This window comes from Hippopotamus amphibius, chromosome 3 (genome assembly GCF_030028045.1).
Source record: "Hippopotamus amphibius kiboko isolate mHipAmp2 chromosome 3, mHipAmp2.hap2, whole genome shotgun sequence".
Taxonomy (NCBI): Eukaryota; Metazoa; Chordata; class Mammalia; order Artiodactyla; family Hippopotamidae; genus Hippopotamus; species Hippopotamus amphibius.
This window is the reverse complement of record NC_080188.1, coordinates 110,199,534-110,214,067: the sequence shown is the minus strand read 5'-3', so window position 1 is coordinate 110,214,067 and position 14,534 is coordinate 110,199,534. Positions and strand designations below refer to the sequence as shown.

The window sequence follows — 14,534 nt, the reverse complement described above, 5'->3', positions numbered from 1 at the left end:
AACCTTGGTATTATTTTTACGAATTTAGAAATTTTCCAGAAAATAGTGAAAAAATTTGCATTTGAGCATGTTTTAATTTTTTCCCCAAGACTTATCATTTCCAAATGAATTTCTTTCCCATTTTTCTTTTTTTCTTCTTTCATGTTTCCAAAGATTAAGCTGCCTTCCTCTGTGCTATGAGAGCAAAATAGATAATAGCAAATGTATTTTGAGTGTTTACTGTGTGTCATATACTAAGAGTTTTATTTTCAGCTTCACAAGGACCCAATGAGATAGGGACTAAGTGTCCTGATTTTACCTATGAGTAAATTCAGTAACAGATAAGATGTATACTTTGTCTAATGGTGCTAGGTATTGGTTGGCAAACTGGCCCCTATATAGGGAGGGTGAGGAGAGGCTGAAGAAAGAGGCAGACCACTCCAGATTGGTGGGTGGTAGTTTTGATATGCCAGGGAACTCAGATGTAGGCTTGTCATGGATGGCTGCAAGACACACAGATCTCTGCACCCGCATGCCAGAAACTTAAAGTTCATACATAGGCCTTACCTGGGTTCAGTCACATATTCAGTCCAGGTGGTCTCAGTAACACATTACTCTCCAAGGCTGCATCCTTGAAAATGTCTCCAGCTATGGGAACAGAGAGTGGAGTGTACATCAAAGGATGGGAGTGGGGAGTGGGGAGTGGGGAGCCTCTGTTTATCCAGGTCCAGCTCACTGTTCAAACAGTGGTCATGTCCTCTCGATGACCTCCACCAACACCAGCCAAGGAGGACATTCCAGTGAAAGTCAGGAGAACAGCTAGATCTTGGGTAAGGAAGCAGGGAGGACAGGAAGGGACATATGACTGACTTTGAAGATGATAACTGTGCTCTATTCCTTGATTCAAGTGGAGAGTACAGGTTTAATTCCATCATACTTTGCTCTGTCTCTCTGTCTCTCTTTGTTGCAAGTTTCTTTATGTGTTACATTTCATAATTGATATATGAAAAAATAGGTAAGATGACATTATAACCATATCCAAGGCATTGAGTTACCTGGGGCAGAGTGTGAAGTTTGATTTGCCTTCAAAGAATTAATTTGAAATCAAGTCTAGGTATTTCGTTTGTCCAGTCTATTTCCTACATTCTTAAGAAAAAGTATTTTTTTTAACTCTATTGAGGAATAATTGAAAAATATCATTGTATATATTTAAAGTTTACTTGATGGTTTTATATACATATATTGTGGAATTATTATCAAGCTTAAGACAATTAACGCATACAAAGTGACAGAGTAGCATTGACATATATACACTACCAAACGTAAAATAGATAGCTAGTGGGAAGCTGCCGCATAGCACAGGGAGATCAACTAGATGCTTGGTGATGACCTAGAGGGGTGGGGTAGGGAAGGTGGGAGGGATGCTCAAGAGGCAGGGGATATGGGGATATATGTATACATATAGCTGATTCATTTTGTTGTACAGCAGAAATTAACACAACATTGTAAAGCAATAATACTCCAATAAAGATCTGAAAAAAATAAAGGCAACACATCCATCACTTCACACAGTTAACCATGTGTTTGTGTGTGGTGAGAATGCTTAAGATCTACTCTCAACAACTTTCAAGTATAAAAAACCAACATATTACTAATTATAGTTATCATGCTGTGCATTAGATCCTGAGAACTTACTCTTATTATAATTGAAAATGTGTGCCCTCTGACCTAGATCACCCCAATGAAACCTTTTTAAAGGTGTTATGACACATTTCTTTGTGATTCCTCCTTCGGCCAAGGTTGTATTTTCATAATTATTTCTATTATTGATACAGAATAACTTCCAGGAGCCCCTCTGAACTTCCCCCGCTCTGTTCTTGCAGGCATTCTCAAGGCTCCGCTGTGCGCACACTGCCCCTGGATCTTTCTTGTCTTACTTCCTTACCCAGGAAGAACATTTACTCCTATGGATTCTCTATGCTCTGTGAAAATAACCAAATATGTCTTGATATAATGGCTTCTTAAAAAATTATCAATTTAAAAATGTTATATAAAGGATATTAGCTGCTTAGCACAATGTAAACATAATTAGTATAGGTAATATATATACACATGGAAAAAAACAATTGGTTCACACTGTATACATATTTTTCCTAACTACTTTTTTAGTCATCATAGTATCACTAATTTTTGAAAAAGGAATGACAACAAAGAAAAAATATTATCTCTTCCCTTCTGTTTCAAGTGATACATTCGACATTTTAGAATGTTTTGCTATGATCGTCAATCTGTCTTTAGGTATCTAAACACGTGTTTTATAATTTCATATCATTAATTTCATTTTCCTCAATTTTATCAATATTATAATATTATCCCTGTATGTTAAATTCTTTGTTAAAATATCTTGCCCAAGAAAATTTCAGTTTCTTTGGTAATACAATACAAAAATTGAACAAAAATGCTTTGCAAATAGTATTTTGACCTCAATAGTATGCTGGTCGATTAAAAATGGAACCACAGTGAAAAAGACAAGGATCAGAAGTCTTCTTACCAATAGAAAATAAAAAAGAGCACAGAAAAATATTTACATAATTCGATAATAAATATTACATTTTTGTTGTTCATATCATCAGTCAAAATGGAAATTAAAGGTTTCTTTGGGACTGGTTTCATTAGGGAAGTCTTAATAGTTGTAGCAGAATTTGAGGGGTCAGTGTGACATAAGTAGGCTATGACTTGAAAATGATGAATGAGTTAATATTGTCATAAAGAAAAGCAGGAGGAAGGATGCAGAAGGAGAAGCATCTGCTCTGAATAAAGACTGCTGTGATGTGTTAGTAGAAAGCTTAGCTGGGTTGTTCACAAATGTATTTTGGATAGGCAGAATCTGTACAAATTCTGGGTTACTATGAAGCTTAACTAAATGTGCTTCTACTCAGCTGCCTATCATATAGCTAAAACTCAATTTCAGTAGTTTGGGAGAATCTATTATGAATTATTTTTTCTCTAATTAGCATGCTGTCTTCTCTATGGATTCCTTTTTTCAAGGAGATTTAGAAAAAGAAAGCATCATCAATACAAAGCCATATACAGAAAAAGGTATAGAATTAGTTGAACCACTTTTTAATTTTACAAGAGTACAGCTGATTTACAATGTTGTGTAGTTTCAGGTGTATAACATAGTGAATCAGTTACACATATACATTTACTCATTTCTTTTTCATATTCTTTCCCCATATAGATTATTACAGAATATTGAGTAGAGACCCGTGGGCTATAGATCTTTGTTGGTTATCTACTTTATATATAGTGGTGTGTGTATGTTAATCTCAAGCTCCTAGTTTATCCCTCTCCCACCACCACATTTCACTTTCATAACTGTAAGTTTGTTTTGGAAATCTGTGAGTCTGTTTCTGATTCATTTGTATCATTTTTAAAATAATAATCCACATATGAGTGATATCATATGATATTTCTCTTTCCCTGTCTGATTTACTTCACTTAGAATGATAAACTCTACGTTCATCCATGTTGCTGCAAATGACATTATTTGGTTCTTTTTATGGCTGAGTAGTATTCCATTGTATTTACATATCACATCTTCTATATCCACTCATCTGCGATGGACAATCGGTTGCTTCCATGTCTTGGCTATTGTAAATAGTGCTACTGTGAACATTGCGGGGGAGGGTCTAACCCAGAGCAATATCCCTTGTCCATTTTGTTATTTACATAATTCTTCCGAACTTCAGTTTGCTACAAATTGTCTCTCATATCAGTTTCTATCTCTTTCCTTCCCCTTTATTTTATATTATAGTTGAAATCATTTGTTTGAAATTCTATTGCATTTTAGGTTTTCAAATAATCTTCATGTTTTTCAAATAACTCCCTTGTTGATATTACACTGCTTTCCACCTTCTTATAATTCTTAATTTTCATAGGTATACTGTTTATTTACATCCTCTTTATGAAACAAAAATTTTTTTTCAATTTTTTCATTTTTTTTAATAACAAGTAGTTGTGATTTTATTACTGTTATTTTTCTCTCACCTTAAAAGGAAAGAAAAACATTGATGTATACAAAAGAATTATGCTAAAGGAAAATTATACATATTTTAAAATTTCACTTGGCCCTATACCCTGTCCACATGGATGGAAACTGAATTTATTTCTCATGTGTACATATGAGGACAAGCTGATATGTGAGGTTTCTTCCCAAATGCAGTCTTATGGTCACTCAACTAACTGAGCTCAACTGGAAAGGGATAGGATCTATTAGCTTTCTCATCCTGTCTTTCCATGTTCTCAGTATATGTGATGTAATAAATTCTATAACAGAAATATAAACTATCATTTTGTCCTTCCCTTTGATACTTTAAGGGAGATGGAGAGGGGAGTGCTAGAGCTCCCAGAGGACAGATATGACCATCCTTTTCTTCTTTAAACTTTAAACCAAATGATCTATGTGCACTTTTTTATTGAATAATTTATTTCAGAGTGCCAACAGATAAGATTGAGTTGAATATTTAATCAGGAAATAAAGTCAATAATAAAATATGCATTTATTTTAATTTCTGAAAACCATTTTTAATCTATTTCATTTTTACAAAATGCCAAAAAGTTATCTAGTCTCCATATACAAACTTCATATGCAAATTATTTTTAAAATTCACAGTCAGCCTCAGAACTGCCTACTCTATAGGACATAGCAACCATCCTTTTAGGCTAATATATTTTTAATCCACAAGGTCCCTACCAAATCTCAAGGTCACCAATGAAATTGTCACAGTACTCACATTCTTCAGCTCATCATCTGTGACATCTGTAAAGTGAACAATTTGGTTTCAATAATCTCAAAGCTAATAGCTCTCTCTGATTTCAAGTTCACTTTTAACCAGCATGAAGTTTTAGCATATTAGGTAGGAGAAATCAACTATGTTTTTCTTCTAAAAATATCTTTTGACACCAAATCTTTCTCATGGCCTTTTTCATCTCTGTGTTTCTCAGGGTGTAGATTAAGGGATTGAACATTGGAACAATGATAGTGTAAAATAAAGAAAATATTTTGTCCTCAGGGAAAGTGGTAGGGGGTCTGAGGTAGGCAAAGATGGAAGGCCCAAAAAATAAGACAACCACAGTGATGTGAGATCCACAGGTAGACAGGGCTTTGCACCTTCCTTCAGCTGAGTGATTTCTTAAGGTGAATAATACAATGACATAAGACCCAAACAAGAGTATAAAGGTTACCAAGGCAACCATTCCTGAATTGGCAACCACCAGGATACCAGTGATGTAGGTATCAGTACAGGCAACTTTCAGCAAAGGAAAAATATCACAATAATAGTGATCAATTTCATTGGGGCCACAGAAGGGCAAATTGATTACCATAGAGAACTGAGAAAAGGAATGGACAGCCCCACCAGCCCAAGCAGCCAAGAGGAGGAGATTGCACCTTGTCCTGTTCATGATAACCATGTAGTGGAGAGGCTTGCAGATGGCAACACAACAGTCAAAGGCCATGACTGTAAGGATGCAGATTTCAATCATTCCTAAGAAGTGCAAGGAAAAGACCTGTAACATGCAGTTACCATAAGAGATGGTTTTCCTTCCCAGGAGCAGGTCGCCGATCAGCTTGGGTGTCACACAGGAGGTATAGCAGATGTCTATGGAGGATAAGTGGCTGAGGAAATAGTACATTGGCTGGTGAAAAAGAACACTGCATAGGATGGAGACAAGGATCAGAAGGTTTCCCACCAAGATGGCAACATAACAAAATAAGAAGAGCACAAAGCAAAATATTTGTATGTTCTGGTTATAGGAAAGTCCCAAGAAAATAAATTCTGAGATGTTCATCTGACTTTCCATATATTGTATGTTATGCACAAATAATTGAGCATCTGAAAAAAAATATAAATCTGGATGAAAACCTTTACATAATGATTACAACCATATAAAAGCTACTAACAAATCATGAAAGCTAATTTAACAAATTACAGAAGCTATTTGTAAATTGATGATATTATTACATTTTTTCTTAGGAATCATAGTTCATTTTAATATTTAATTTTTTTCAAATTTTCTGTTAAATTGATAGTAATAAAAATAAATTTTTATTAAGTTTTGAAAATATAATTGTTTCTTACAGACATTCCTCTACTTATGATGGTTCAAGTTATGATTTTAGAATTTATAAATGTGAAAACAGTAAGCATCTAGTAGAAACCATACTTAAGTTTTGAATTTTGATCATTTCCCTGGGCTAGCTACATGTAATATGATACTTTCTCATGATGCTGGGCCGGAGCAGTGAGTTACAGTGGCTCCCAGTCAACCGGGAGTTTACACAGGTAAAGAACCAATACTCTTACAAACACTCTGTATCCCAACAAACATTCTTTTTTTCACTTTTAGTACAGTATTCAATAAGTTACATGAGATATTCACCACTTTATTAAAACGTAGCCTTTGTATTTGATTACTTTGCCTAACTGCAGGCTGATACAATCATTCTGAGCCTGTTTAAGGTAGGCTGCACTAAACTATGATGTCTAGTACGTTAGGTGTATTGAGTTCATTTTCAGTTTATATTTTCAGTTTATGATGATTTTTATTGGTATGTAATCCCATTGCAAGTGAAGGAAGATCTGAACTATTTCCCAGAGATAAATTCTACTACCATTGTAACATTTAGACAACTGTGTTATTAATGTAATTTAATGCAGGAATTTTTTTTTTTTTTTACTTATAATTTTCAAATGTGTCCATTAGAAAAGGTGAATGTGTCCTTTAGAAAAGGTAGCATTTTAGATAATGCTACCTTTCCCAGCATGGTATGGAACACCCTCCTGAGTTATCTACAGTCATATGATGAAGAAATGCAGTGCATTAAAAAACTAATTGCCTGAGTGATTAAGATTGTAAGTAATGTTCCTTGAAATACAAGAGTGGGGGTGGGGTGAGTACTACATACTGAACCTGGGAAATCAAACTTGCTAGCATTTTTTTAGAAGACTAAAAATAGTTGAAAATACAGCAAAAATCAGATTTTTTTTATCAATGACTGACATATCTCATATTTAAATTTAGTGTGAAAGAATGGTCATTAAAATTAATGGTGCAAATAAAGAGAAACACTCATTGAAATGAACAAATACTTTGAATTCTGTACTTGTGTGCTCTGCTGGAATAAATTATGGATAGTAAAAATCAATATAAATTATGTCACTCAATGTAACCACAAATTTTGTGGTGAGGAACTACGCAGCTGTTTTCTGTTGCATGCCTTATTCATGGATTTGAATATACTATTTTCTTTTTGATCAGGGTAGGACTCAACACGAAGGCAATAACAGAATGTACTACCGAGAGCACACACTTTTCGGTTCTATTCTGATCACTCCAGAGGAAGTAGGTAGTATCTAGGTAGTTGTACACCTCACTCCTAGATCAGATGTAGCAGCCATGCCTGGGTCCCACAGACACAGATTTTTAATAATACATAACTTTGAATGTAACAATATGTATAGATTAACAAGTTCACTATTTTTGAAATTGAGTAGCTGTACTGCTAGTGATGTTTAATATTATCTTAGCTGCTAAACAGACATGGCTTTAAAGCACATTGGATAATATGTTGAGAGAATAATTCCTTTTTCAATTTTGGCTTAATATCTTTGGCTACATTAAGAAGGGAAATTATTAACATAATCATATTGTGTTAATATATCCCTAAGACATTTTAGTCTCCCTTTTTAACATGAAGACAACAGGGTCTTATCTTCAAAATTATGTGCAAGTTATAGCATCTCTATAAAATTAAATGTTTTTCTTATGTCTAAATGTATTGTCACAATTGCAGTTGCAATTAATAACTCATTTATGAAAATTCCATATTGCACTCCTTTAAGTGAATATACATAAAACTAAGCTGCTTTAAAATGTATTAAATTAGAAGTGTCTAGTTATTATGTGGTATAAGAATTAAAGTACTCATCTAATCCAACCATATTACTTTCAGTATAGAAGGAATAGATTAAGATGAGCAAAGTGAATATCCCAAGTGGTAGAACCAATAAATTGTAGAGTTAATAAACTAGATCTCCCAATTCTTACTCTGTTTATCATTGCCTCCCACAGGAAAGGGGCATGTATTAGAAAAAGATAGCAGTGAAGGAATTATAATTTTCATCTCATGAAAGGTGACAGACTCCCAATTACTATAAAATATATTATGATAATTATAAGAATAAATGTGTGATGTAACATGTCTTTGTTTTGAAATCATTTCACAACATTGAGCTTTCAATGTGACTGCTACAGATATTAATATTCCAATCTTATAAAAATAAGTTATCAGCACTCTTGGAGGCACTAGTAGAATGATAATGTAACCAATTTCAAGAGAAAGAAATTAAGTTTAAGGCATTAAACACATAAATGAAGAAAAGAAAACATCATTAAATAAAAAATCAAGTGATGTTACAAAGCAATAAAATCAAAATTAGAAATGAAGAGCAGAATTTTTTAAAATTTAAAATGAAGGGCAAACCACTTTTATCCAAACATTGTCTGTACATTGGTAAAATTCTGAGGCTAGAGAGAGAATACCGGTCACCTAGATGTTTCCGATATTCAGTTGTTTCATATCAGGTGAAATAATATAAACTGAAGTGTGGCTAATTTTTTTTTGCTTCAGTCTTTGAATACTTACACTTTATATAGAAACTGACATTTAAGTCTAAAAAGACCTCCCAGTTGAGAGTATATAATCAGTCATCCAGCATGAATTTGGACAATTGCCACACTTTATTTCCCGAGTTTTATACATTTTATGTTGTGTTACTATTTATAATGCAATCTTAACAAGTATAAAAAATGACTATTTTTTGAAGGACTAATTTGGATTCATCCATTCACACAAGCTGTTCTTACTTGTATAACACAATGAACTTGTTTAAGATTGAATTGAAACACCCTACAACTGTGATGTAGACACATCTCTCAGGGAAACAATGAGGAATACATGAGTTTATAACATGAAATCTCCAGAGTTCATAGCAATTATATATATTTTCCTTATGTCTGCTTTCTTTGAATAAAGACCTACAGATATACATTCCAATGAAATTACTTGAAATAAACAAAACCTAAGCTGCTACATAGAGTTTAGGAGGGCAATCAAAACAAACTTCATCTTGGAAAACGTTTGGTGACAAAATAAAATCAGTCTGGAAATATCACTGGTTACCTGAGAAATGTCTTAATATTTAATTTTAAATAAGTAATCTGTTTTTTAATGCCACCAAAATTAAGTTAAAAAGTCAAAGTTTACCCTCTGTGGTATTGCTTAACAGTCCCGTTCACCCTTCATGAGGTATTATCAGAGCTGTGAAACTGTGTTTTCCACTAGGTCAAGTAGGACCTGTATACACTAAATATACACATCTATCGTTGCAATCAGCATGTGCCTAACTACACATTTGCTTAACCTGAGTCTGGTGAGTCTAGACAATTCTAGGCAACTGGTCATTTTAAAACAATAGGAATTTATTCAAATATTGGAGGTTGCAAAGTCCCTGAAAATATGAAATTTTCATTATTTTCAAATGTATTATCCAAATTACAAACACCGTTTGTAGTATACAATCAAAACTAAACATTGAAAAAAAAACATTTTTAACTCTTGCTTACTATACCATAACAGAATATATACCCTTAAAGTAACAGAATTAACACCAAATAGATCTAGTGAGCCTGAAACAAGTACTATAAGGGCAATTACCTGCACATAATTTGTGGATTGTCTTCAAGTTAGTTTTAAGTTACTCAGGAAAATGTTTGGTCACACATTTTCCCTCTTCAGGTACACAGTTTGCTAACCATTCACTAACATTTACACCTGAAATAAAATATGTCAATAAAGCTGTGATGCAAACAAATTTAGGTCAATTCTATAAAAATATCTTCAAATATCGCTCTTCTTGAATTTCCAGGAAAAACAACAACAACAACAACAACAACACTGTTTTAGAAAGTGAGTGATTTCAATATCACTGAAAACTATCCTGTGTCCACAGAGAAGCATGTATCCATCACACACAAAAGTGATCTAGGATTTCAAATGCTGACAGCTCACCGACACCTGCTCACACTCAAAAGTGAGCAAGAACACTTTGAAATATCTGCTAAAGCAACATGCACACATACGCCCTCAGAGTTATCTCTTTGATGCCTATGCCTGAAAGAAACTTGCTTAGCAGGAGCCAAATATAAACTGAGAAGAAACAATAAGAATATTTTGATTTTGAAAGTTAAACAAATTGTTTTCCCAGAAGCATTTCTTAAAAGATTCTAACCAAGGAATACTAATCAGTTGTCCAAGGTTATATTCCTCAGCCTTCTGGGAATCATCAGGATTTAAATTTATTTTTCACTTTTGTATCAGCCAAGCTCTGGGCACTATGTCTCTAGAGGCCAGTACTGTTATTCAAATCCAGAGAAGCTCAAGAAATTCTGCCAGTTTTGGCTAATTTCCTCCTGTGAAGAGCAAAAAAAGAAACTTGGGTAACACTTTGGGAGCACTGTATTTGCTTTGGAGAAGGTCTCTATTTCTGGAGAAAAGAAGTTAGAGGAAAATTGGAAAGAGACCTTCAGAGTCTCAACATTTTCATGACAAAAGCAACATAGGAAGCATAAGAGTCAGTTAACAATGAAGTCAATCACCTGTCACCTCACTACTCTCCTGGACCAGTAGCCACAACTAATAGCAATGAACTGCCATTGTGGCAATGGAGAGCTGGGCTGGGAGAGATGAAGGAAAAAAAGATAATTGGCAAAATAATTGGAATTTAAAACAAATTCCCTGCTCCTATCAGCAGGTTGGAATAGGATCCACATTTTTTTTTTTGTTTGAAAAGTATTAAATAGTTTAATGAAATCAGAAACAAACCTAGAGTCTGTCATACAGAGTGAAGTAAGTCAGAAAGAGAAAGACAAATATTGTATGCTAACTCACATATACGGAATCTAAAAATGGTACTGATGAACTCAATGACAAGAATAAGGACGCAGATGCAGAGAATGGACTGGAGAACTCGAGGTATGGGAGGAGGTGGGGGCTGAAGGGGAAGCTGAGATGAAGCGAGAGAGTAGCACAGACATATATATATACTACCAACTGTAAAATAGATAGCCAGTGGGAAGTTGTTGTATAACAAAGGGAGTCCAACTCGAGGATGGAAGATGCCTTAGAGGACTGGGATGGGGAGGATAGGGGGGACTCGAGGGAGGGTGGAGGGGAGTTGAGGGAGGGAAGGAATACGGGGATATGTGTATAAAAACAGATGATTGAACTTGGTGTACCCCCCAAAAATAATAAATAATTAAAAATAAATAAAAAACAAACAAACAAAAAAATAAATGCACTTTTATTCCAATTACTATCTAGTAGTTTCCTTTGAGTAGTTTTAGTGCTGCAAGGTGTAGAAACTCAGAATCATCTACACTAAGTTCAGGTGGCCTCTATTCTTGAACAAAAAATCTACATATCACATATAGTCACCTAAGATTTCAGGAAACCATCCTATCACAATCAGAACTCACTTAGTAAAATGACCAGAGTATTTATAAACGTTTTTAAAGCACTATATGTCAGTCACTATATTAAGCATTTTGTACATAATCTAATTCTTCAAAAAGTTATTTTCACAGGAATTCTTCCCCTCTCACTACTCGGAAGCAAAAAAAGAGAAAGAAAAAAAAAAAGAAAAGAAGAGAAAAAGAAAATCTAAAGATTATACAGCTTGCTGAAGAACAGAGACTGGTTTCAAAAATAATGGCAATATACTTCACTAGATAACATATGTAGAAATAAAATGTATGACAACAATACATAAAGAAGGAGGGGGACACATGGAAGTATATTATGATTATTGTAAGTCTATTATGCTGTACATAAAATGTTATATTACCACACCAAGCTGTGGTGAACTAAAGATGTGTATCATAAAACCTAACGCAGACATGGAAATAACAGAGAGTAATAGATAATAAAGAAGATACAATAGAGTTATAAGAATTATAAGAATATTCCATTGATTCAAGAGAAGGAAGACAAAGAAGAAAAGTGAAGAATAAATAGAATTAAGAGAAAAGTATTGCTGAATGTAAACAAACCAAACCTTAACAATATTCACATTAAATGGTAATGGTCTGAATAGTACAGTTAAAAGGTAGAGATTGTTAGACAGTCTATAAAAAACACAACCCAACTATATTCTGGATATAGAAAATATATTTTATATATGAAGACACATTTAGGTTAGAAGTAAAAGGAAGGAAAAGATAAATAATGCTAAAACTGGTGAGAAGAAAGATGAAGAGACTTTGCAATTATCAGACCAAAAAATCTTGAGTAAGGAATATTACCAAGAATAAGATAATTTCATGTCATAGTGGTAAACATGCCAACTAATCAAGGAGATATCACTACTTAAATTTTTATGACTCTACCTCATGCTTCAAAATACATGAAACAGTAACTTACAGAAACTCAAGGAAAAATAAAGAAAATGCACAATATATTTGAATATTTCAGTACCCATTTGTCCATAATTAATGGAACAAGTAGAACATCTGCAAAGATGTTGTAGACTTGAGCAAATTTTCAACTGGCTTGACTTCATTGTCTTTATAAAATATTTTATCCAACTCCAGCAGAATACACATTCATGTCAAGCATACTCAGAGTAATTACCAAGATACATCATATTCTCAGCCATACAACAAGTCTTAATAAATTTAGAAGGATCCTAGACTTTCAAAGTATATTCTTTACCACAAAGGAATCAACTTAGGAATATTAGAAAGAAATCTAAGAAATTTCCAAATATCTGGAAATTACATAACACACTTTAAAATAATCTCAGGGGCCAAGAAGAAGTCAAAAGGGAAATTATAAAGTAGTTTTATATGAATTAAAGTAAAAACAAAATACATCAGAGTTTGTGGAACATTGCTAAAACATTAATTACAGGGAGATTTATTGCACTAAACATCTATATTGGAAAAAAAATTCTCGAATTTGTCCTCAGCTTCCATCTTAAGATTAGAAAAAGAAGAACAAATAAACCAGAGTGAGAAGAAGGAAATAATAAAGATCAAAGTGAAAATGAGTTAAAAGAAAAAAAAAAAGAAAAATACAATAGAGAAAAATGAAAGCAAAATCAGTTATTTGAGAAATTCTCTAAAACTGATAAACATATAACCAGTTTACTAGGAGCAAAGAAGAGATGACACAAATTATCAATATTAAAACTGAGAGAAATGAGATAGTGCAGATATTAAAAGGCTAATAAGTGAATAGATAAACAATTTTATGTCTAAAAAGTTAACAACTTAGATGAAAATTTTTCAAATGGGCAAAAGATTTGAAAGGACACTTCACCAAAGAAGATATTTGAATATCAAATAAGTGGCTGAAACATTGCTTAATGTCATTAGTTATTTATGAAATGCACATTAAAGCCATAATGAGATAGTAGTTCACAGCTTCTAGAATGGCTAAAATTGAGAAGACATACCAAGTGTTGAGGAGCATCTAGAACACCTGGAAACTTCTTGTTGGGATGTAAACTGGTACAACTGCTTTTAAAAACCAGTTTGTAGTTTCTTAAAAACTTAAACTTATGTGGGACCAGCCATTTCTCTCCTCCATGTTTACCTAACAGGGCTGAAAGTACATGTCCACATGGCAACTTGTACATGAATGATCATAGCAGCTTTATTTGTAATAGCCAAAAACTCGACACAGCCCAAAGGTCCATCAAGAGCACAATGAAGAAACAAATTTTAGAATTTGCATTCATGGCATACACAGCAAAAAATGGGAAAGAAAAATTAATGCATGCAACAACATGGATTGATCTCAAAATAATTAGTATGAGAGAAGCTAGCACACATAGAATATATACTGTTTGAGTAAATATGTGTAAATATCTAGAGAACACAAACTAATCTGTAGAGACATAAAGCAAATCAACAGTTGTCAGAGAAAAGGGGCCCACCAAAGGAGAACGGGGACATGGTGATGAGTACAAGGGAGCTTTTTGGAGTGATGGATACTCTCGTTATCTTGATAGTGGGGATGGTTTCACAGGTGTACACATTTGTTGCAATTGTTTAAATTGTACACAATAATATGTGCAGTTTATTGCATGTCATTAAAAGTGTTGAAAGTAACCTAAGAGAGGATGAATAACCAAAAAAATGAATTTATAGGAGGAGATCCCTCCTCAAGATTGGGATTCGGACATCACTGGAGCAGATGCTATTGTAGCTGCAGCCATAACTGCACAATCACAGAACAAGCAGAAAGTGTCTCTAGAAAGGGGATACTCCACAGGTGTGTCTCCCTCCACAGGTTGGTAGGAGGATTTGCAGAGGTTTGAGTGCAGAGAGCCAGCTGGATACAGGGCTGTTTGAGGCCTGAGGTGTGTATGAACTTTAGGAAGGAGATTAGAAAAAAAAAAAAAACGACTTGGATTCAGGCTGGGAGA

General features: G+C 33.8%; 1 protein-coding gene across 1 annotated transcript; it reads right to left on the bottom strand.

Annotated features, from left to right (window-relative positions):
• Positions 1 to 4,908: 4,908 nt before the first annotated feature.
• On the bottom strand, positions 4,909 to 5,844 carry LOC130850148 (olfactory receptor 4P4-like). The gene has a single exon (XM_057729529.1). It carries the CDS (start codon positions 5,842 to 5,844, stop codon positions 4,909 to 4,911), a length of 936 nt encoding a protein of 311 aa, XP_057585512.1.
• Positions 5,845 to 14,534: the final 8,690 nt, after the last annotated feature.